This window comes from Musca autumnalis, unplaced genomic scaffold, assembly GCF_047663935.1.
Source record: "Musca autumnalis isolate F117 unplaced genomic scaffold, ASM4766393v1 scaffold_3, whole genome shotgun sequence".
NCBI classification, from domain to species: domain Eukaryota; kingdom Metazoa; phylum Arthropoda; class Insecta; order Diptera; family Muscidae; genus Musca; species Musca autumnalis.
The window spans coordinates 228,877,124-228,902,179 of NW_027411866.1; the positions used below are offsets into that span (position 1 = coordinate 228,877,124).

Here is a 25,056-nt window from a genome sequence, read left to right on the forward strand (position 1 = left end):
CCAGGTGTAAGCACCTTTCATTTTTTAAATTCAGTTAAGGCGCACCATGTGGAGTATATGTGATAGCGGTTATGTGTGAACTGTTGAATGCTTATATGCCGCCAATCCTAGGAACCTAAGCTGATCTAGGAGTTTTTAATGCACATCATGAACTATGATATTTAATAATAGAAAATGACCGGAGAGGCATAGCGCCGGATTTGATGCAACTGCCCGACATACCGTGAGAAATAGAATGATTGAACCGACCGATTTCACGATGTGCCAAGTATGGATCAAATCGGTTACTTCCTTCCGAACATTTTCGAACTTTTGTGGGGGAGGTACCGGAAGGAGTTGACCAATGTAGTTCATCTTCGAGCTTAAACTAAGTTTGGGCAAAATATTACGAAAGCCAAATTTTGGACCGAATCGGTTGATCCATTCGAGAGTTATCGTGCGCTCCATTCAGCCAGACAGGCAGACGGACGGACATTGCTAAATCAACTCCAAATATAAACGGATTTAGTCCAAACATACTTGGGGTCTAAAACCATTTCGATGAGGCACATTTTGCCCGTATGAAAGTGTATATACCCTCGTTAGCATAAATGCTGAGGGTATAAAAAGTACCAGTGCAAGGGGTGCTTCGATAGACCCTTTCTAAAAAGGGTGCTTCGATAGACCCTTTCTAAAAAATGGTGCTTCGATAGACCCTTTCCAAATATGACATGTGTAAAACCGAATTAACCCATAATGTTTGACAACCACATAACATTGAAGATCTCTAACAGAGACACTGAATGAAAGGTAGAGAGAGAGAGATCAATTAAATACTTTTCTGTATATTTGTTATTAACTTTCTCCATTGGATGTACTGTGCTCTCATGTTACTCAGCCATCAAAACGAATGGAATCAATTGACAAGAGACGACAGTGTAGCTCCAATTACAAAAACGTTCGGTTGTTTTTTCTACGTTAATTAAATTATTTAGTGTTTTTTCGTTTTATTTTATATATAATTATTTTTATAAATGTAATATTCAATTGTTTTATATACATGAGAAAAAACAAATTAAAAATAAATACAAAAACAATTAAAAATAAAAATTAAAAATACCAAGAAGTCAAACAAAATAATGTTAACTATTACATATGCAGTAACAACGAAAAATTGAGTACAAATATTAACAAAAACAACAACACTTTGGAAAATAATAAAATAAAATTACACACCTAAAAAATTAACAGCAATGCACTCTTCTCTCAAAGATGCATTTTGCGTATTGCTGGTTGTCGTAATAGCATTGCCGGTACATTCAGTAAATGGAAGAGTGGGAGAAACGGAAAACGGTGCAAATAATTCAAATGCTAAAGCTGCATTCAACACCGTAGTAGAACCACAATGGCATGTTAATTTCAATCCCTCCAATATGACGGCACACATGGATTCGAGTGTCGAAATTCAGGTTGAGATAACAAGTAAGATTTTCGTTTAATTCATCCGTAAGAGAAGAAAAATACAGAGACAAACAATGACTAAAGAATTATCTCCGGTGGCTAAGGGAATTGTAAACTTAAATGACATATGTATGTATGTTTGTTGATAATGCGTCAGTTAAAAATAAATAATGTGTTAAGTTTAAATTAGTTTATTACACTGCAAAGTAAATAGTGCAGTAGAATCCCGATAATTGGTAATTCACGGGATGAGCAAAACAGAAGCGGAGACATTTGACATGGAAATAAAATGCCACAAATTGGAAATTGGTATATATCCTGTGTATTTGACCACATTTTGTAACACAATTGCAACCAATTTCAGACGCTCTTCCTTAATATTGGTCACTTTTGTTGAAACGCACCCAACCAAAGTATCCTCATGCGGATGGTCACTTGATGTCCTGAGGAGGCACCTGTTGTTAACTCTGTGCTAATTTCCGCAGTTCATGTGGTGAACAGAGTAGCCGTGGACTTAGTGACGGATATTTTAATATTCCTTTGATGGAAAAAGTAAGAAGTATCAGTCGGCTTTGCCGACAGAGGTGTACGCTCAACCTTTGTGAATTGGAACTTTCATCTACTGACAGATCGAATGTATTTAGGGTCTTTTCAGAATTTTGTGGTGGATTAGGATTAAAGTTCAAAAGTTTTGTGGAGGAGGGAATGGACCGACATAGTGCATTACGGAAGTGTATCTTATTTTGAGAGTCATAACTTTTCGATAGATATCGCGTCCACTAGTCATTTCAGTTGGTTATCGTACACCTGTTGGACCAGTATGCCAGAAAGCATGGATTTGTCCACGGAAAACATAATATGACTGTAAACACGACCATAAAGAACATCATCGGTATAAATTTATAAAAGGAACTCCGAACAGACCCTAAACTGCACTTAAACACAAAATGTTGAACTTTTGGAGGGGGGAGGTATCCTAAGGTGAGGACCGATATGTGCCATTTTAGAAGTTAAACTAAGTTTGGACAAAATATGACGAAGGCCAAATTTTGTACCATATCGGTTTATCAGTTCGAGAGTTATTATGCTCTCCACCTACTACATATGGTGCCATAGGGGTTTTTTACAACTTTCGGGCTGTTTTCCCAAGACGTATGGACTTGCTACTGAAAAACTTTTACGGTCGTAATTGAGGAAGCGATTGCATGTTGCTTCAACAGAAATCAAAGTTAGTCAAGAGCAGGTCTTAAAGTGAACTTATGCGAACTTTTGTGTGGGAGGTACCTGAAGGAATGGACAAATATAGTCCATAATCAAACCTGATCTATATCTGGTAGATATATTAGCATGCGTAAAGTATGGACCAAATCGGTCCTTTCCTTCAAGAGTTATCGTGCACACAATTTTTCTGAACATTTTTGAACTTTTGTGGGGGAGGTACCTGAAGGAGTGAACCGATATGGCTTATCTTCGAACCTAAGCTAAGTTTGGACAAAATATTATGAAGACCAAATTTTAGATCGAATCGGCAGATCCGTTCGAGAATTATCTTGCGCTCCGACCACAACACACGGTGTCATGGGGGCTTTTTGCACTTTTCAGGCTTTTTTCTCAGGAAGTATGGATTTGCCCCTGATGAAACTTGTACCGTGTATGGAGGGTCGTGAATACAAGTTGTTACAATAAAAATCAAAACGATTCAAGAGCAGGTCCTAAACTGAACTTTTCCGAAATTTTGGGTGGGAGGTACACGAAGGCGCGGACCGATTGGGTCCATATTGGAATCTTATCTAAGTTTGGTAGAAATTTCACGACGTGCCATGTATGGATCAAATCGGTTTCTCCCTTCAAGAGTTATCGTGCGCACAAATTTTCCGAACATTTTCGAACTTTTGTGGGGTAGGTACCGGAAGGAGGGGACCGATATAAACGATCTTCGAACTTAAACTAAGTTTGGACAAACTATTGCGAAAGCCAAATTTCGGACCAAATCGGTTGATCCGTTCGAGAGTTATCGTGCGCTCTAGCTAGCCAGAGGGACTGACAGACGGACGGACATTGCTAAATCGACTCCAAATTGTCTGAAACACATTTCGTCCAAACATACTTGGGGGTCTAAAACCATTATTTCGACGAGGCACATTTTGTCCGTATGAAAGTGTATATAACCTCGTTAGCATAAATGCTGAGGGTATAAAAAGGTGGTAAAATCGATTAAGTTCAGATTTCCACAAATAATATTAGGGAAGGTACCTGACGCCAAGATCGCAACGATCCGCATCTGCGTACTTAACGATCTGAATTCCGTCTGGAGGGGGTGGAATGTAGGATATCACATCTCTTTGGGGATCTCCCAGTTTCACTCTACAGGATCGCTATTTCTTACGCTGGGAAGAAATAAAGCCTTAATGGTCTTTGCTGCGGGTAGCAAAAGCTAAATCGGTCTGTACGATTGACCCTGCCTGGCTTCAGTAGCGGGACCACTCTGCCCTCTGATGTGGGTTGCTAGCGACAGGTTTAGAACTTTAGTGAGATACTCGAATCCCGGCACATACAGCTGTTTCAGCATTATCACGGAGATTCCATCAATACCCAACGCTTTGGATAATTTAGCAACATCAGCCATTGTAAATTGTGGTGGTTCCTCCTCAGCGGGAAGAGATCGAATACGACCTAATACTCTTCTCTTCGCCCTGTCACTTCCGGGGTGCTCGACAAACTGTCGATTGAAATAACTTGAGCACCTCTTTGGATCAGTCAGCGTAACTTCGCCAAACGTGACTGAGGTCCTATCTTCATTATTTCCAGGGTTCGAGAGTGACTTATATTTCGGCTCATATGTTGCAACTCTTCGTGTGATTTAACCACTTGTTCCGCTAATGTTCACCGACCAACCTGTTAACCTTCAGTGTCAGCTCCTTGACTCTGGGGTCATGAGCTCATCACGCTCATTTGCAATCCAACGGCAGTGGGTTCTTTCGTACCGGATTAACCTGAAACCATAGTGTTTCGGCTAGCGGCTGCCAACCCGGCTTCAAACTTATGCGACTGCGTAGGTTTCATGCCGCTACAACAACAACACCGCTCATTTGCTAATCCCGCAGTATCTGCTGAGAAGTTTGGTCTCACTTCATGTATTCGACCAGAAGGTACTTTATGCTACCCGAACATCAGATGGTTTGGATAGATCTCTAAGCGGTGATTAGTGAATTCTCTGAAATGCAATATTTCCTCGATCTTTCCTCGGAGTCTATTGCAATTTTATTGCAAAATGGATGCATTTTCAACGATTGGAACAATGCATGCAGCCGTAGTCCCTCGCATGGACAAGTCCAGAACAGCCTCTGCGATGCACCCACTCTCGACATCTATTATATCTTTGAGTGTGGTGGATGCGGATGTGACAAACTGAGCACATATAAATTGGTCCTGGGATTTCCTCCTTCCTGGCACGGACCAAAAGAATCCGGAGCCGGCATTCCGGAATATGCGATGCACCCACTCTCGGCATCTATTGCATCTCACCGAATTTTGAGTGTGTATGGATGTGTATGTGATACTGTGTAGACTGAGGTGACAGCCGCTGGCCGGAACAAAGGTGTTGTATGGTTCCGAGGCAATTCGGTGCGAAATTATTGTGCAATCACCAGCGTATGATGCCAGCGAAATATATAGTGGTGAAGTTGGAAGATTTGCAAGGTAGATGTTAAAAGGTAGTAAGTAATCCGTCTTGCGGTACTCCTACTTAAATTTCGCGGTACCACGGAATTAGATTAAGGTTTTCCAACCATTTACCGTCGTCCAATACCGTCGTTTCTTTTCGTATGTTCTTCGCAACATCCAAATGTGTGTAAACCTTTCTACGATGCGGCTGTTTTACTAGCCGATGTTTGCTGCCACGTCTGTTCGCATGTTGAAAATGCTGAATATTTGCCATCTATTTATCAGACCTCATTCCGTTATCGAATATTACATCGTTGAGTATACATTTACAGAGGTTTTAGGGAGACTTTCCCTTATAAGAGATTAGTACCTTGTACGTAATTATTAAGTAGTAACATTCCAGTTAAAATCATACGCACTACGGTACTAATCTTTTATAAGGGCCTTATAAAAAATATAATTACACAGCCGAAGAAAGGTATTTTCCTGTTTTTAATGCGTTTTCGTCACGCTTAAACCACTATGACTTAGCCATTTGTTAACCGATTTTGAAAATCTATGGCTTGTTCGAAAGACAATATTCTGTCCTTTCAAGGAAAAAGTAAACTTGAAGATCCATGAAACCCCGCTTTTCGCATGCATCAGAACTTTTGTATCACAGTGTTATGTATTGATAATCTTACTCAAGCGTATAAAATAATCATGCACTTATTATTAAATATTTTTGGGCAATAACTTTTTTTAATAACTATATACAGTTAATAATAGATCGAAAGCAAAAGTATATTTTAGAGAGTTATTTGAAATACAAATTTTAAAGCCCAAGAGTGACTGACTGATAATGTTTAATAAAACACGATTTATACATATGTATATTAGAGGATTAAATAATTATTTAAGTGATCTTATAATCCGCAGTTAAGGACCAAGAAAAACACATTTAATACAATTAAATAAAAAAAAACAAATTCTAAGGAAAAATAAAAATTGTGCTTTTAATTTCAGATGTTAAGACGGCAAATTTAAATGATGTTGTTTTTCGTTTTCATAGTACAAACCCGGATTTGGCACAAGTCGACGATATTGTGCAAGGATCACAGATTGATCCTGTCACCCAAAAATGGCAAGGCAATATTACAATACGTGCCATCTTTTTGGGATTCACACAAATCCGTGTACATATGATCAATGAAAAGGAGAATGTCACAGAAATAAGTAAAGAAGCTTTCCCATTGATTATAATACGGAAACAAAGGGTAATTGATCACATTTTCACGGGATCGGTGGCCTTGTTGGTGTCATTGTTGTACATTAATTTCGGAGCTGCCTTAGATGTGACTGTATTAAGAGGTTTAATTGTAAAACCTGTGGTAAGTAGTACCAACAAAAGAGCAGCATATTTAAATGTTGATTCATTTCATTTTTTTTTTTGCTTTCAGGGTCCCTCAATTGGTTTTGTTTCACAATTTATCCTAATGCCTCTGATAAGTTATGCCGTGGGTTATTTTGTCTTTCCGGAAAGTGTTGAAATGCAATTGGGTCTATTCTTTACCGGTGTTTCTCCTAGTGGCGGGGCATCCAATATTTGGTCTGTTATCCTCGGTGGTAACATTAATTTATCCGTTCTAATGACAACCGTTTCCAATATTGCTGCATTTGGTATGATGCCATTGTGGATCTTTACCTTGGGCCATTTAATATTTGCTCGCGGTAATATGGCCATACGTTATCGAAATATAGCCACATATGCAATAGCTTTAGTGGTACCACTAGCCATTGGCTTAGGCATACAGAAATGCTCACAACGTTTGACAAGAATTTTGGTGCGTTTTTTGAAACCAATATCAACTTGTTTGATATTGTTTATAATTATTTTCGCAATCGTTACGAATTTGTATATGTTTAAGCTGTTTTCGTGGCAGGTAAGTGTTGTTACTAGCAATTATAAGTATTCCACATAATTTCGAGAAAAATGTGATACAATTATTGGAAGCAACCAAACGTGGATTTTTAGGGGCAACCAATGAGGTTAATAAAAGGGGATTTTTTAAGATATTTGGGAGAAATCATAGTCGTTAATAAACCTAGACATTTCTAAGATTTTTGGGAGTAATCAAAACAGTTAATAAAAGTGGATTTTTTAAAGATTTTTGGAAGCAACCAAGGATTTTAATGAACGTGGATTTTTTAAAGAGTTTTGGGAGCAATCAAGGAGTTTATTGAACTTGAATTGTTATACCCTCAGCATTTATGCTAACGAGGGTATATACACTTTCATACGGGCAAAATGTGCCTCATCAATATAATGGTTTTAGACCCCAAGTATGTTTGGACGAAATGTGTTTCAGACAATTTGGAGTTGATTTAGCCATGGATTCGCTTTGAATTTTGTTGGAACAACATGTATTCACTGCCTCCCATACGACGGTACAAGTTTCATCAGCGGCAAGTCCATACTTCCTGAGAAAATAGCCTGAAAGGTGCGAAAAGCCCCCATGACACCGTGTGTAGTGGTTGGAGCGCAAGATAACTCTCGAACGGATCTGTCGATTCGGTCCAAAATTTGGCCTTCGTAATATTTTGTCCAAACATAGTTTAAATTCGAAGATAAGCCATATCGGCCAACTCCTTCAGGTACCTCCCCAAAAAAGTTCAAAAATGTTCGGAAAAATTGTGCTCACGATAAGTCTTGAAGGGAGTGACCGATGTAATCCATACTTTACACATCCTAATATATCTACCAGATATAGATCAGGTTCGAATACGGACTATATTTGTCCACACCTTCGGGTACCTCCCACACAAAATTTCGGATAAGTTTACTTTAAGACCTGCTCTCGAATCACTTTGATTTTTGTTGAAGCGATTTGCATTCGCTACCTCCATTACGATGGTAAAAGATTTTTCAGGGGCAAGTCCATATTTCTTGGGAAAAATTCCGAAAGGTGTAAAAAAACCCTATGTCACCATATGTGGCTGTCGGAGAGCATCATAACTCTCGAACTGTTCAACCGATTTGGTCCAACATTTGGTCTTCGTCATATTAGATCCAAACTTAGTTTCATGGGGCAATACCGATCCACAACTTTCGGTACTTCTCCCCAATATTTAAAAAAAATGTCACTAAAATGCTAGGACGATATCACTTGAATGGGGCAACCAATTTGGTCCAAACTTTTGATCTCCTAATAATTTATCGAAATTTAGTTTAACTTCTAAAATGGCCCATATCGGTCCTTCCTAAGTGTACCTCCCCCACAAAAGTTCAACATTTGTGTTAATTCCTAATCCACATTTTTGTCGGCAAGTTCAAATGTTGAAAAAGTGCCACGAAATTCTGAAGAGACTCTAAATACATTCTATCTGTCCATGGATGAAAGTTTCAATTCACACTGGCTGAGGGTATACCTCTGTCGGCAAAGCCGACTGACACTATTTTTTACTAGTTTTTAAAGATTTTTGGGAGCAACGTAGGAGAATTATAAACGTGATTTTCTTAAAGACTTTTGGGAGCAAGCAAAGAGTTAAAAAAACGTGGATTTTTAAAGATTTTTAGGAGCAAGCAAAGAGTTTAATAAACGTGGATTTTTACAGATTTTTGAGAGCAAGCAAAGAGGTTAATAAACGTGGATTTTTAAAGATTTTTGGGAGCAAGCAAAGAGGTTAATAAACGTGGATTTTTAAAGATTTTTGGGAGCAACCAAAAACTTTTATAAACTTGGATTTTTAAAGATTTTTGGGAGCAAGCAAAGAGGTTAATAAACGTGGATTTTTAAAGATTTTTGGGAGCAAGCAAAGATGTTAATATACGTGGATTTTTAACGATTTTTGGGAGCAAGCAAAGAGGTTAATAAACGTGGATTTTTAGGAGCAACCAAAGAGGTTAATAAACGTGGATTTTTAAAGATTTTTGGGAGCAAGCAAAGAGGTTAATAAACGTGGATTTTTACAGATTTTTTTGGGAGCAACCAAAGAGGATAATAAACGTGGATTTTTAAAGATTTTTGGGAGCAACCAAAGAGGATAATAAACGTGGATTTTTAAAGATTTTTGGGAAAAACCAAAGAGGTTAATAAACGTGGATTTTTAAGATTTTTGGTAGCAAGCCAAGAGGTTAATAAACGTGGATTTTTAAAGATTTTTGGAAGCAAGCAAAGAGGTTAATAAACGTGGATTTTTAAAGATTTTTGGGAGCAAGCAAAGAGGTTAATAAACGTGGATTTTTAAAGATATTTTTGGGAGCAACCAAAGAGGTTAATAAACGTGGATTTTTAGAGATTTTTGGGAGCAACCAAAGAGGATAATAAACGTGGATTTTTAAAGATTTTTGGGAGCAAGCAAAGATGTTAATAATTGTGGATTTTTAAAGATTTTTGGAGCAACCAAAGAGGTTAATAAACGTAGATTTTTTAAAGATTTTTGGGAGCAAGCAAAGAGGTTAATAAACGTGGATTTTTAAAGATTTTTGGGAAAAACCAAAGAGGTTAATAAACGTGGATTTTTAAAGATTTTTGGAAGAAACCAAAGAGGTTAATAAACGTGGATTTTAAAGATTTTGGGAGCAAGCAAAGAGGTTAATAAGCGTGGATTTTTAAAGACCAAAGAGTTTAATAATAATCTTTACCAGCAATCATATTATACGAAGTTATGTGGAATATAACGGAATATTTTTTCCATATTTTTTTTTTTCTTAATAAAAAAACATTTCTTTTTCTTTTAACATGCAGATTATTTTAGCCGGTCTATTATTACCCTGGTTGGGATATATATTTGCCTGGTTTCTGGCCAAGACTTTAAAACAAAATCCTTCGGATGCCTTGACCATTGCCATTGAAACGGGTATACAAAATACTGGTATAGCTATATTTCTTTTACGTAGTTTGCCACAACCTCAAGCTGATTTAACAACTGTTGTCCCCGTGGCCGTTGCAATAATGACACCATTTCCCCTGCTGGCCTTATATTTGTATAACAAATTTACTGGACACACGATCAAGGATGGTGAAATTTTACCATCAAATGATATTTCAGATGATACAAATCATCATCAATCATAGAAATGTGAACCAACAAAAATCCCGGGAAGTTATGCAGTGCTAAATAGAATTTGTGCAATACATCACTATAATAAATGTACTACTACTACTATTGGTTCTTCCAAAATTGTATATAATGCATCACAAAATTTAAACTGTATTTAAATTCATATCATAATTTTTTTATTATTGTATTTTATATGCGAGGTATTTTGCCTGCTGTTTTTTTTTTTTTTTGTTTTTTTAGATACACCACTCTAATAAGTCTTCCTTATATTTCTCCTTCCAAAGTTGTATATAATACCAAAAATTTTTAAACTGTATTTAAATTCATATCATAATTTAATTATTTTATTTCATTTTTGAGGTTTTTTGCCTGCTGCTTTTTGTTTTTTTTTAGATACACCACTCTAATATGTCTTCCTTCTATTTCTCCTTCCAAAATTGTATATAATACCAAAAAATTTTAAAATGTATTTAAATTCATACCATTTTTTTAATTATTGTATTTCATATGTGAGGTATTTTCCTGCTGTTTTTTGTTTTTTTTTTTAGTTACAACACTTTAATAAGTCTTCCTTCAAAAAATTTTAAGCTGTATTTAAATTCATACATACCTTTATTGTTTTAATAAATATTATTTTTTTATTATTGTATTTCATTTGAGTGATATCTTGTTTGTTTATTTTTTCTTAAGTATGCCTCTCTCTCTCTCTCCCTCTCTGCTTCAGGCACTAGTGGCTTGCAATATCTTCAATAGACATTGTGTGGTATTTCCTTCTAGATTCAATTTTCTCAATTCTTTCATATAACCCACATAATTTGTGGGCTGTTGTACGAGGCTATTTAAGAGATTTGGTGTTAACTGATAGAATATAACAACTGCTACCAACTTGGCTAAATCTTGCGGAGATAGATTTGCCACAATATGAGATTCAAAATCTCTGGCTGTTATAAAATGTCTTAAAGGCGTTGCCAATTTCTGGCGACAGGTTTCAATAAATGTTTGAAATTGTTCAATAAATGATGATATAAGTTCTTTGGGGAATAATATGTGGGGATGGGAATACTGATCTAAATAACAATTTAACAATTTCAGTTGCCAAATATCATAGAATGTGGGCTCCTTATTGTTCAGTTTTAAAACGTGCTGCAAAATATTAGGAGAATACAAAATATGTTAGCCGTTAAAGACATTCTAAAAATTTGAATATACTCACATTATAAATAGCCAAATATATGGGTAGAACATGCATTTTATCCTTTACCACAGCATTATAGAACAACATGGTTAAATGTTGCTTCAAAGCCAATTCTTCATTTGTCGATTGAGGCTCATCCAAGTGTAAGAAACGATCGGTGAATCCAATAACATAGGGTTCATTGGAAAAACGTTCCAAAGTTTTTGGATCAATTTCCCAACAAATATATTGTTCGGTGGTCAATGTTTGCGAAAATAGACTTTTCAAACGATCCGGATCTTCCAAATGTGACAGACACCCAGAACGTTTTTTAATCTCAATACAGGCTGAATTTTCCAAGGCTTTTCTGTAAAGGAAAGAAGAGACATACAAGCATATATCGATCTTTTTGAATGAAGCTGCAGATCAAGCTGTGGAAAGAGCAAAAGATATTGGATCGGTAGTGGACGTCCCTTTGACTTTGACTGTAGATGGAATGGAATAACAAGTACACTGAGAAGCCACAAAGCAGTAGCTCACATTTTTTTCAAGATTTTCCCACACGTCAATAGAAGTTTTCCATCAATCCCATTAAATGTAAAGAAATTAACAGAATCAAGACAGCACGCTGGCGAGGATCGAAGTTGAGCCTTCAGCATTGTGCGACTTATGCAACATAGATGAAGATGCAAATCACATTATTTTTACGTGTCGCAAGTACCTTCACATAAGAAACTCATTTGAATTGCCACGCAGTAGTAATTCGCTGAAAGAATTCATTAACACTTTTGGTCTGGAGAAATTAATTGTGATAACTGAATTCCTAGATAAAGCTAATTTGGAGCAATAAACTTTGTTAACGTCTGTGTCTCGTCTCTTAGGAGCAGCCAACAACTCCCCGGATTGATTGTCCTTCGATGTTATTAAAATAAACAAGTAAAAGATCCCGAAGTACTCATTTCTACATGTAAATAATTATAATTAATTTAATTGTGACCGGAAGAACTACCTTTGGGACAAATTGCATAACGATACATTAAACAAGTAAAAAAAGTATCAGTCGGCTTGGCCGACAGAGATATACCCTCAGCCTGTGTATATTGAAACAATTTTTTCCCATAAAACGTATGTATTTAGAGAGTTTTAAAAATTTTGAACGCATGAACCGACAAATATGTTGATTAGATTAAAGAGCAGAAGTTTTGCGGGGGAATTACTTAAAAGAATGGATCGACATTGACCATTATGGGCTGTCTGCTTAAGAAGTGTGGTTTTGCCCCTGAAAAAACTTTTACCATCATAATTGAGGCAGCGAATGCAAGTTGCTTCAACAAAAATAAAAGTGATTCGATAGCAGGTCTTAAAGTGAACTTATCCGAAATTTTGTTTGGGAGGTACTGGATGAAGTGGACAAATATAGTCCATATTTGGACCTGATCTATATCTCGTAGATATATTAAGATGTGTTAAGTATGGACCAATTCGGCCACTCCCTTCAAAAATTACCGCACGAATAATTTTTCCGAACATTTTTGAAATTTTGTGGGGGAGGTACCTGAAGGAGTGGACCGATATGGCTTATCTTCGAACTTAAACTATGTTAGGACAAAATATTACTAAGGCCAAAATTTTGACCCAATCAGCAGATCCGTTGGAGAGTTATCTTGCGCTCCAACCACCCCACACGGAGTCATAGGGGTTTTGTGAAACTTTCAAGCGTTGTGTGGGAGGTACCCGAAGGAGTAGACCTATTGAATCCATATTGCAACCTCATCTAAGTCTGGTACATATTTCACGATGAGCAAAGTATGAACCAAATCGGTTACCCCCTTAAAGAGTTATCGTGCGCACAAATTTTCCGAACTTTTTCGAACTTTTGTGGGGGAGGTACCGGAAGGAGTGGACCGATATAGCCCATCTTCGAACTTAAACTAAGTTTGGGCAAAATATTACGAAGGCCAAAATTTGAACCGAATCGGTTAATCGGTTCGAGAGTTATCGTGCGCTCCAGCCAGCAGGACAGACAGACAGACGGACGGACATGGCTAGATCGACTCCAAATTGTCTGAAACACATTTCGTCCAAACATACTTGGGGTCTAAAACCATTCATAGCGATCATGAATACTCACGTAGGGAGCTTCTCACGAGTGAGTTGCAGCTCACTTCTCACGTCTCGACCTATCACAAATGACAAGGGAGGAGCGAAAAAAGTGAAGAGGGGTTCACAAGTTTGAAAATTGTAAATAGTGCCGCATTTTGTGAACCCTTGAAAATATAATTTGCGTTGCCATATCGTTATTTTATTTACAAATAATTTTGCAACAACTAAATTCGTAATTTTTTTATAAAACATTACTTTATTTTAAATTAAATTAATATTTCTATAATGAAAAATAATTTTTATCAACAATCCACTTTAAAAATACTTGGTAATTGATAAAAATATTAAATGTTTGATATGTGGCAACATCTGTAACAGCTGTTTTTGTTTTTACAGATACATACATACATATGTAAAAATTGTTTATTTACGCCCGAAGAATTTCTGCAATTTGCAAAAAAGTGAACAAAAACCGTTTAAAGGTCATTAAATGGCAAAAAGAAATGAAAATATTTAATATTGCATTTTGAATGATGTGCGAAACGACAAACGCTGAGGAATACAAAGAAAACCAAGCTAAATTTTGTGGAAGTCGTTCCATGCGATGCCAATATCTCACTGGATCTTTTGTATTAGTTCAAATGAAGTTGTGAAAGATCCCATTTTCAGCATTTGGAAGGAATTTCAAGAATTGTAAATAAATACAATACGTGAAACATCCGATCTCTTCTCCAGCAATAGGACCAATCATATGAATGCTAAGTACAATTCGTGAAATTCGGATCCTATTCAACATTTCATGGATTTTAAATACAATTTCTCAATTTTCAAGAAGGTTAACCCTGCAAAAGGCTATATAATATAAACATCCCCTTTTTTTATGAATTTAATCCTTCCTATTGTGGCTTGTTCGTGGAATATGCCATGCCAAGGTGGTTGTTAAGATACCATTCCACTGGGTGATTGAATGAATTTGGATCTTTTAGGGGTCACAGTCTTGTAAAAAGAATGCTTGAATAGAATCTTTGGCATCGAAAATTTTGCTGGGAACCTTAGCGAACCAAGAACAATACAAAGGCACTTAAAATATGTCACTTATCATCTTGAGTGGCCGCAAAGTTTGGAAGTACCTACAAAAAAATTTTTAGAAAGGTGTTGCTCCTGATAGTATCCTCTTCCATTCCTGTTTTCATCATATGATTCTGAACCGCTTCCCATATCTGAAAAATTTTGGCCAACTTCAACTCCACCTCCAAATTACGCCAAACTCGATTGAGGTCTTCCTTGCTTCATTGATACACGGATGAACATGTATAGTTGCCAAAAGAATTTCTAATTGTTTTTTATTTGTTACCTTTAACGTAAAACACAAATAAATACAATTGATTATCATTGCAAAAGATTCGTTTCTTGTCGATTTTTTCTATAAAAAATGTCCATAGTTACATTTTTTTGTTCAACTCACCTTGATTTCTGTGGTGAGAGAAAATTGCCTCACATTCTCACTTTTTTGACATTTATGATAGCTACTTTTCTCACGAACGTGAGTTTTGTTCTCCCTTATGATGTTTATAATAAGGGAGGAGGCGAGAGTGAGAAAACTCACGGTGAGATGATGTTCATGATTGGGCTAATTATTTCGATGAGGCACATTTTCATCGTATCAAAGTGTATATACCCTCCTTAGCCTAAAGGCTGAGGGTATAAAAATTAGACTGAATTTAAGTTAAGCATTTTAAATTTTGTGAAGAAGGTTCTGGTACCTTGATGTAAGTTTAAAAGAAAGAAGTTAAAAAACGTGGAATTTTTTAAAATTTTTGGGAACAACCCAATAGGTTAATAAACGTGGTTTTTTAATTTTTTGGAGCCAACCAAAGAGGTTAATAAACGTGGATTTTTTAAAATTTTTTGGTGCAACCAAAGAGGTTAATAAACGTGGATTTTTTTTAAATTTTGGAGCAACCAAAGAGGTTAATAAACGTGGATTTTTTTAAATTTTAGAGCAACCAAAGATATAAATAAATGTGGATTTTTTAAACTGTTTGGGAGCAACAAAAGGGGTTAATATACGAAGATTTTTTTGAGATTTTTGGGAGCAACCGAAGAGTTTAATAAACGTGGATTTTTTAAGATTTTTAAGAGCAACCGAAGAGGTTAATATTCGTGTTTTTTATGATTTCTGGGAGCAACCGAAGAGGCTAATAAACGTGGATTTTTTAACATTTTTGGGAGCAATAAACGTGGATTTAAAATGTTTTTCGTGGGCAAATCCATAAAATACTGTTATGACCAACGAAATGGCTGACTAGCACGATAACTATAGAAAGGATTGACTCCGAAAATTAGTTCTGGTTCCAAGATAGACTAAGTAGCACTCCTTCAGATACCTCTTCCGCAAAAGTTCAACACGTTTGCACTTTAAGGGCAAATTTTTAAGTCCTTGCGATCATGACTGCAACATTACATTTTTTTGCAAGGATTTTATACCCCCTCCTCTCTCCATGTGGGACCAATTAAGTGTATTATTCAATACTCGGCAGATGTAAAATAAACATTTTCTACTTACACTAATTGATCCCAATTACGATTCTTCTCAAAGGAGACTGGCCAATAGTTCGGATCATCTACAACGACTTTCTGCAGAGAACTCAATTCGGGCAGCATACAAGGTGCCATGGGTAAACGGCGTAGCTCCTTAGCACCAACTTCCAAGACAGATATATTACACAGACACAATTTTTGAGTATCAATATCGCGAGGCAGAAATAAACGTGGCTCCACGGCTAAGACATATAAATGGCGGAAGGCTTGTAGATGATATCTGCGAAGAAAACATAAAATCTAAACAAAGCCTAATTTATATTTTTAATACTTTACCTATTATCATTACTGTGTGCTGGAAACTTTGGAAACAGAGCACACACCAAGGCAGCCACAGCTTCCGGGGTCTTTGAAATCGTGAAACGTCCAGCGCCCAAAAACAGAAAACCCAATGACATATGTATGGCCATGTGGGAACCATAGTTAACATGAGGATGTGCCGAACCAATTCGAGATCTTAGATAACGTATAATACGTAATATTTCCAAATCTCCCGAACCGGAAAAGACCAATGAAATTGCCAAGAGAATAACCATGAGACTGTTTTCAATTGTTGTGCGCCCAGCAAATTCTCCAACATATTTGCCAGGGAAGCCCAGGAAGAGTTTTATGGCACGCCTTAGCGTCTTAAAGGCCACTGGATTTTCTGTGCCAGCATATTTAAGGCCAATACAAAAAGCGGCTCCAGCAATTATGTTGCAATAAGCTTGGCTGAAACATTAAAAAATTTGTCAATTTTGAAAGAAAAATGCTTGCATTTACCTACGTTATGGCTTCATGATCAATATCCTCATTGTCATTGACTTGGGCCCCCTTTTCCACATCAAAACGCAAATTGACGGGAAATTGATTGTGCAGCCATTCCTCATCCGCTTGTATTTCCGACCACATTATCAAGCCATGGGCAATTGTGCGTAGCAATAGCAGATCTGGTCTTACCAAATCCAAGAGATAACGTGTATTTGGTGGATTCATCCATTCTGCCACTGCCTTATTGTCCGTATTATAAAACATTAAACCCAATGCCAGTGTAGCCCCCGGCGCTGTTACATCAATGTTCACTTGGTCTCCTTCTCTAACTTGAAACGAGGGTAGTTTGTACTTTTCCTTTTGTGATCCTGTCAGATTCCTCTTGTTACCACCCACCATATAATAATGTAAAGTATCTGGTAATTGAAGATCTCGTAGGCCAGCTGGAGATTCTCCTTGCCCCAAGGTAACCAAACCTAAAGCCAGACCAGCTGTTAAGGCATATGATTCGCGTTCAACACTATTTTCCATTTCAGGACCGGGTGGTCTGCCAACTTCTTGTAGCAAAACTTCAGCAATGTGTCTCTTAGCTGTACCTTGATACAAGAGACCAATACCCATTAAAGAGGCCACTTGTATATTTTGTGGTATATCCAGTTCCAAAGCTGTGGCCGGCAGTAAAGCTTCAATGTGGACACTTAGTAGTTTTGTTGTGGTATTATTCATTGTGCCACGATGTGTGGCAGATATACCCAAAAGCAAACCAACACTTGTCATTTCATCACATTTCACCAAATATTCATAGATGCTCATAAACGACAATGTTTTAAGATGACCATTTAAACCCAAAGCCATTAGGAATCCTGCATGTTCAGTGGAAATATCTGCTTGACCCTTGGGCTTGTTATAAACAATCCAAGTGGAGTCCACATCTCGGGCATTTGGCGAAATTTTCAAACCTGCTGCCACACCATTGTGGAATGTTGGCCACAAACTCATATTGGCGGGGAATTCAATTTGTTGCATTTCCACGGTGGCTCCTTTAATGGGCTCTTTACCCGTTAAACACAATTTGGGAATGGGCATTGATTCCGTAGGTGTTGGTATGGAGGTGCGCAAAGTAAACATACCACGACCCATGGGTAATGTCATTGTCCGTGTACACAAAGTAAACAATTGTTTTTCTTGCTCCTCGATGAATTCATGATCAGAGGTGCCAGGAGATTGTGTTATATCTATTATAACTGGTTCGGACGAGGATAATAATCTGCGGACCTCAGCAACACGCATATCATCCGGAAAACGTAAACTCAACAGTTTGGTATCAATATTATCCATGCCATCATCCAATGCTGCATCCATTTGTGATATACCATTTTTAGATGGTGGACAGCGTGCTGATAGCGAATCTTCAGTGTCTATATTAACTTTTTGTAGATAACCGGAGTTCGGAGATTGGAAATTTTGATTTTGTAGCTTAGCATGTGCAACTAAATCAGAACGTAAAATTAGTTCATATGTTGTGGGTGAACAGCCAATGGGAGGTTCTAGCCGTGAATATTCCAAACATTCAGCAATACAGAGGTGAATGGCCACGGGTAGACGTTCGATGTCTTTCCGCGTCATTTCTGAAAAAACAAAATTGGTAAAATAGCTTTATTGAGGTGGGGTGGAATAAGATTAATGAAATATCTATTCCCGCCAAGCATTGTATACCAAACACCACCACCATGTGTAACCGACTTTACCCGTATTTCAGGGCACACCCGACCTTTACGACATAAATTGTTACCCAGAACCGATTACTTGTTCGCTTAAAGGTGTATCATAGAAACATCAGTATTCCTTACCCATATTGATTAACATTTGTATAACTTGTTCCGAACGTGAAACGTTAATTGATATAAAACGTTTGGGACGTTTGGAAAAATATGATTGTACGGATTCCGGAAAGTCCAAAGGTTTAATCCATTTTTTGATTTTTCCATGACCATGCATAATCAATGAAATAACCTTAAAAATAGAAAAATATATCGAAAATAAGAAAAATGCTCAAATATCAAAAATTTGTATTGTACCTGCAAAACATTTCGGCTCAAATCATTGATACCGTCCACATAGTTGAAAGGCATATTATCTTTATCTTTTAAGATAAATTCAATTTGTTGGAAAACATTTGGTGCGGGAACTGTTAACAATTCTTTGTGTAACATTTGTGCACCATGCTGTTCAGTTAAGATACAAGCCTTGGCAGCGTTACGCACTAGGCAAGGAAAATCAAGAGAGTAGTGGAAAGTGTAAGACTGCAATTGCATATCAAAGGCCAATTGATGGAGAAACTAAAAAAAGAAAAAACAATGTTTTAAAGACGTCTTTAAAGAGCTATTATTTCCCAACTTTACCTTGGCCAATGGCATCAAATGCTGATGCATAGAATCATCCAATTTAAAATCTTCATAGAGCAAATGAAAACTATAAAATATGGCTGGTATTGTATTGAACAAAACTGCCGTTGTTTCAATGCTGTTACATGATTGTTGTCTCTCTCCACTGCTACTTTGTTGAGAGGTTGTATCATTACCCTCCAATACGTTCAGCATAAATTGCCAATCCTCATCTGTGCCCGAATGTATTTCATCATTTTTCTTACGTTTCTTGGGTTCTTCGGCACTAAAGGATGTTGCTGTACCACTGCTAACATCATGCATTGTTGCCGAATAACCCATCAAATCCAATAGAACATTACGGAAAATATCCCATTCTTGTTCTATACAATAATCCCGTGATCCCGGTGGATTGCGTGAACCATACCATTTTGTTATCATTTGAATAAATTGATCACGTTTTAGAACTTGTCGCAAGGCTGCTATACAGCGGCTTACAAGTTTCGTCTCGTTTATTAGCGGCAATGTTACGCGTAACATTTTCCCCGAAGTATAGGTTAATGTAAGACGATTCCCGGCAGGATCTCTAAGACCTAAACAAATGTTATTAGATCTGTAAATAGAAAGATAATTGTGATTGTATATTTTTTGAGATGTGGAAATTTATGCTTACCTTCCCAACAATTGTGGCTGCAAAGGATGTACAGGTGACAGCAAATGTAGTTCTTCTTCAAATGTGGAATCACTCGGCTTTTGTGCTGATGGTAGCAGACTACTACGTCTTGGAAATGAGGTATTTGGTGACTTATTTTGTAAACTTGTTGGCATTTTAGAAGCAGGAGTATTACTCGAAATCGTATTGGGTATGTGAACTTTAGATACCAGTACAGTGCCAGTGTAAAGTATGAGGGTACCAGATGGGTCTAAAACAGCAATCATATTCATTCGCTAAAAATAAAACAAAATATGAATTCCATAAGGACCAAAAAGACGTCTAATTTTAATTTTAAAAAAGTAGGAGAACAACGTACATTTTAAAATATAAGATTGTCTAAGTACAACAATAATTGTTGGTATCTTTGTAGGCTTTCTCATTTGGTATTCAGTGTAAAGAAACCCTCAATATAGTTCCATATAAACCTACCTCCAAAGCTACAGCATCCTTGGCCACAATGGATGTGCACATAGTAGCTATGTGTAAGTTTTTACTATTGTAATTATTCAGTCTAACCATTTGCAGTTTACACGAACGCGGTAAAAGATAACAGAGATAAGTTTGACCAACCAAGTCGGTGTGGATGAACGCCTTCGAGGATATTTCACAGAAATCGCGAGAGCTAAAATATAAAATAAGTTTAAAGAATCGTTTATTTTAAAGGAACATTATACTTACTTGCCATAGGTATTTTCAGTCCATATATGTTCCAAACACAATTCTGGGACAATAGGTTTCGATGGTTGCGATTGGCCGCACTTGCGTATATCTTGCACCGATATAGAATGTTGGCCTATCGTTGATTGTAAATTACTTAAGGGTGATGCCATATTTGAACGACTTGAAGAAATAAAAAGTAAAAAAAAAAAAGATTTTTGAACTCGTTCACATATCACAAAATTACGACTCACTTTAAATTACCAAAGGCTCCACTGATGGAATGTGCACTATTTAAAAACTTGCTAATGTGTGTTGTATAATTGGATGTCCCCAAACTTGTGCGGCCCAAGTGGGATGTGCTGCTCTTGGGTGTTACTACAATAAAAATCTTTAAAAATCAACAACTACTTTAAATTTCACTTCATTTACCTCCACTAAATTTCATACTACTCTGTGAAAAACTACACTGATTAACAGTTCCACCTAAATTCGGTTTATGTACACTGAATTGATTAACACTACTACCCAGAACGGTTTCATTTTGTGCTCCAATATATTGTACTTCCTCCGGGCTAGCTTTACGCAGGCGCGATATAAAATGTTTACCGAGTTTTGTATCACACAGCAGTATCAAATCGGATTTTTCATCCGAAAATATTATCTTATAATCGGATTCGATGAGGTATGAAATAACATTGGTGGAGGATTTATTGAGTACTGGACATATTTCATCCAAAGGATGACTTAATGAGAACAGCCGTGGCATTGATATGGAGTGATTTTGTATAATGGTATTGGAAGCCACCTTTTCCAAGAGTATACCAAAACGTGTAGGCCAGACATGAGATACCGGAAATTCAAGATTTGAAAGAAAATCTTCACCATTGCTGCAATAGACACGCAGTGAATTTTGATCTAAGATGGAACATAAATTAATTAATTTCAATAATGGGATTACGAAAATGTACCTATTAGACAAATTGATGTTACTTTTTGTCCAGTTTCTTCCTCAGAGGAGCGTTCTTTAGGAGAACTTATAAACGACTTGTTGCAAAAGAAGGCAAACTTTATGGGAGTTTCACAAGTGAAGCAGAGACGAGGCAAAATGCAGCGTTCATCCGAAATGCCTAAAAGTAACAAATAAACAATAACATATAAGAACGAAATATCCTCTTAAGAAGATGATTACAGTAGATCTAGTTACGAAATAACAGATCAAAGTAAATTGTGTATATTTATCATCTTACCTCTAGTCCATACTGCGGTATGTTTTCTAACATACAATTCCTCTTCAGAATTTACCAAATATTCGCACATGTATTCAGGAGGGCCGGTCGTCGCTGCAGAATTCATGTCTCCTCTATTCGATTTTTCATTATTTTTGTTCAAATTACTATCACCGCCAGCTTGACCCTTAGCGCTCTGTTGCTTCTTATTGTTGCTATTGTCATTGCTTTGAGAAAAATCTTCATAGATTTCGCGAACACACCAAAATTCATTATGCTCTTCCTTGGCCGATATATTGACATTTTGTAAACGCAATAATAATAGATTTTCGGAGGGCAAGTGTGGTTGCTGTTTTATTTCTGTGGGTCCAGGATGTTCATCGACCGCCTGACGACCTCGTGGAATATATTCCAGAGACTGCAAAGAAAATATCGATGAACAAGATTTGGAATAAGTCTCGTTTAGGTAGACCTAGGGACACTGATCACAACTATATATATCTTTACCGGGGGAAGTCTATTCTCCCCGAGATATGGGTCTTGACATTTCGGAAATTTCTAACTTTAACATTATTGTTTTGTTTATGGGTACCACTCCGATCGGGCTAAAATTTTGCCATACGTAGTCCTTGGTATGCTGATCACAACTATATATAGTTTTCCCGGGAGAAGTCCATACTAGCCGAGATATGGGTCTTGACATTTCAGAAATGTCTAACTATAACACCGTTGTATTGTTTAGGGCACCTCCCGGAAAGGCCTTAAAATTGAACCATAGGTAGTCCTTGGGACCCTGATCACAACGATATTCAGATTTCCCAGGGGAAGTTCATACTTCCCGAGATATGGGACTTGACATGTATCGTTTTAAAGCTAATGGAGAGTACTTTTGTTCGCGTAGACCACTATTGTGACTGCCCATAGAAGAAAGTCAGCAGTGTTAAGAAAGACAGTTCCGAAATAGCAAGACCCATATCTCGGGAAGTATGGACTTATCCCGGGAAAACTATATATCGTTGTGATCAGCATACCAAGGACTACCTTTGGGAAAAAATTCAGTCTGATCCGAGAGGTGACTCTAAACGAGACTTAAGTCCATAATTCTTTTCTAAAATGAACAAGCTTTTTTACTTACTTCTGATACGGCGATCATCACTTCACCAATTTCATCCAGATTTGCAGGAATTTTTCAAGATGTCTGTTTAACATTCAATTTGTTCACTAGCAAAATGGATTTATCCTTAGATTCCTCTATCTCTAGAGGTTATGCTGTAAGAGGAATCTTTTTCCCAATAACAAAATTTACCGGCATCGAAATTTTTTGCAAACTCTTCTTTTTCTTTTCAATATTACGAGTACTTTCCATTGATAGCAGATGTTCATAAACAAACGGACAGAGTTGCCAATAGCGTGTTTATATTAACTCTGTTCCTTTACGTGCAAGAATCTTCAAGTTTTACCACTTTTTACTCGAAAAGCGTTCCTTTACTTCAAACACTATATAATTCATATGGGAGCAGTTTACAACTTTTGCTACTCTTGCCGGTTTTGCCATTTTCAAAAGTAAAGGAACAGACCAATTTGCCACTCAGCATGGTACAATTACCAAGGTAGATGCATCGGCGAATTGCTACAACAAATCAACTTTTTTTGTAATGTAATACCCTAGACAGACGGCAGCGTTAATTTGCATTAACTGCCTTAATTCAAATTAATTCGAGCATTATCCACATTCTCAATGCACAAAATCAAAGGAAATTTAAACTGAATTTAGCAATTTCAATATGGCAATGCTGTTGGAAATCAATTGTCTTTTGTCAAATTTCCATGTTTAAGAAAATAAAAAAGGAAAGCAAATCAGCAATTTTCGCGTTTCTTCAAAATAAGTAGTGGTCTTTCGCGAGTAGAATAGCAGCTAATCGTTTTAAACGCCTTCTAACAAATCTCTTTTACAATTTTTATTTTCACAAAAAAATTCATTACCCACCATACCAATTCTATCGAAAATTATATCTTCTTCAAATGTTTTTTAAAGTTTTGCAATATTGTTATAATATTAAAAAGACTCAAAAATGTCGCGAATAAATTAAATTTATTTTTGCTTCATCGTGGTGAAAAGATCAAAGGTAGAAAGTGTATTTGTTTCGCATATTTCGGCGAAATTTTTTAAAGCTTTATGAAATGTTCTGCTGGGTACAAACAAAAAACACAAACAGCTGTTTCATAAATGCAGATACTATCATCTGTCAGGGTGAAAAATTAATTCAAATTAGGACATTTTTAATGCAAATTAACTCTGCCGTCTGTCTAGGGTATAAACTGTCAAAATTTTCGCCAAATGGTCTCTTGTTGTCTCTTTTTATCGCTTGAGTTTGTCTGTAAAGTGTAGACATGCTATCTCTTACTAACCGAATCATATGGTTTTTTGTTTTGATTTTTTCATGGCGAATTCCTAGTTTTTTTGACGTTTTAGATTCGATCAGCTGGGCTGAGGCATCTACCTTTCTAATTGTACCATGAGCTGGGCTGACGCATCTACCTAGTCATGGTACAATTAATTTTACCATGTACCTAGTTTTTAAAAGTTTGACATTTCTCTACCTGTTACATTTTTCACGGCAAATTCAAATAACAAATATGTGGCCTGTTCCCGTACTTTATAAAGTGGTAAAAGTCGTAAAAGTTGTAAAAGTCGTAAACGATTTTCATATAAATTTTGTGTACGGGAACGCAAAATGTGTAAAAGTGGTAAAAATTGTAAAAACTTTTTAGTTCTGGAACAGAGCTATGAATTTTGACTTTGTTTTTCTTTGAATTCGCTTGTTGGAGGACATGTTATATGGCCGTGCTGGGTCTGGATTCTTGTTCTATGAAAATTTAAAATGAAAAATATTTCATTTGACAGTTTTTTTTTCTTTATAAATGTTTTCATTTTTGGCGTTCAAGATATCAAAAATACAAAAACAAAATACATGTATTTCAAATTAAAATACATGTAATTTGTTTTTTTTAATGCACACGCAAAGTTATAAGTTTTGCTCTCACATTTTTATAGAAACAGAATTGAGCCCCTGGACAAAGACATAAAGTAATAAAGACCTGACAAAATGCATGCAACAAAAAAATGTTTACGATACTTTGTATAGAAACATTACCCTTAACAGGTTGCAGTTAATTCAAAATCGCAACCAAGGAGGAACATTTCATGTAATAGTATCAGAAACGAAATTTATATATTCAAGGATCTATTCAAGAATAATTCCATGTCAATTGGATCGGTAAATTCGGTTAAATACG

At 36.5% G+C, this 25,056-nt stretch overlaps 2 protein-coding genes across 3 annotated transcripts; one reads left to right on the forward strand and one right to left on the reverse strand.

Moving 5' to 3' along the window:
* Window positions 1–858: 858 nt before the first annotated feature.
* On the forward strand, window positions 859–10,796 carry LOC141399080 (ileal sodium/bile acid cotransporter-like). Its single transcript, XM_073977144.1, has 4 exons — window positions 859–1,461; window positions 6,109–6,473; window positions 6,543–7,025; window positions 9,831–10,796. The coding sequence occupies exons 1-4, from the start codon at window positions 1,233–1,235 to the stop codon at window positions 10,158–10,160; spliced, it is 1,407 nt and encodes a 468-aa protein (XP_073833245.1). The 5' UTR covers window positions 859–1,232; the 3' UTR covers window positions 10,161–10,796.
* shtd (anaphase promoting complex subunit 1) lies at window positions 10,728–23,162 on the reverse strand. Of its 2 annotated transcripts, XM_073977143.1 has the most exons (17): window positions 23,066–23,162; window positions 22,895–23,028; window positions 21,781–22,177; window positions 21,502–21,660; window positions 20,963–21,448; window positions 20,785–20,908; window positions 20,552–20,713; window positions 20,303–20,495; window positions 19,832–20,106; window positions 19,177–19,771; window positions 18,853–19,113; window positions 18,625–18,787; window positions 16,791–18,402; window positions 16,301–16,735; window positions 15,990–16,244; window positions 11,360–11,687; window positions 10,728–11,289 (listed from the first exon to the last, which is right to left on the reverse strand). In XM_073977143.1, the coding sequence occupies exons 2-17, from the start codon at window positions 22,910–22,912 to the stop codon at window positions 10,867–10,869; spliced, it is 5,886 nt and encodes a 1,961-aa protein (XP_073833244.1). In that variant the 5' UTR covers window positions 22,913–23,028; window positions 23,066–23,162; the 3' UTR covers window positions 10,728–10,866. The 2 variants fall into 2 exon arrangements, with proteins under 2 accessions (XP_073833244.1, XP_073833243.1); XM_073977142.1 differs by having other exon boundaries at window positions 22,895–23,123.
* Window positions 23,163–25,056: the final 1,894 nt, after the last annotated feature.

Excerpts from the sequence above, each read along its gene's own strand:
- LOC141399080 (XM_073977144.1), top strand. The coding sequence starts at position 1,233 with ATGCACTCTTCTCTCAAAGATGCATTTTGCGTATTGCTGGTTGTCGTA. Across the intron at positions 6,474-6,542 it reads GTTTAATTGTAAAACCTGTG|GGTCCCTCAATTGGTTTTGT; the intron begins GTAAGTAGTACC and ends TTTTGCTTTCAG. Across the intron at positions 7,026-9,830 it reads TTAAGCTGTTTTCGTGGCAG|ATTATTTTAGCCGGTCTATT; the intron begins GTAAGTGTTGTT and ends TTTAACATGCAG.
- shtd (XM_073977143.1), bottom strand. Across the intron at positions 20,107-20,302 it reads AGGATGCTGTAGCTTTGGAG|CGAATGAATATGATTGCTGT; the intron begins GTAGGTTTATAT and ends TTTTATTTTTAG. Across the intron at positions 18,788-18,852 it reads TGAGCCGAAATGTTTTGCAG|GTTATTTCATTGATTATGCA; the intron begins GTACAATACAAA and ends TCTATTTTTAAG.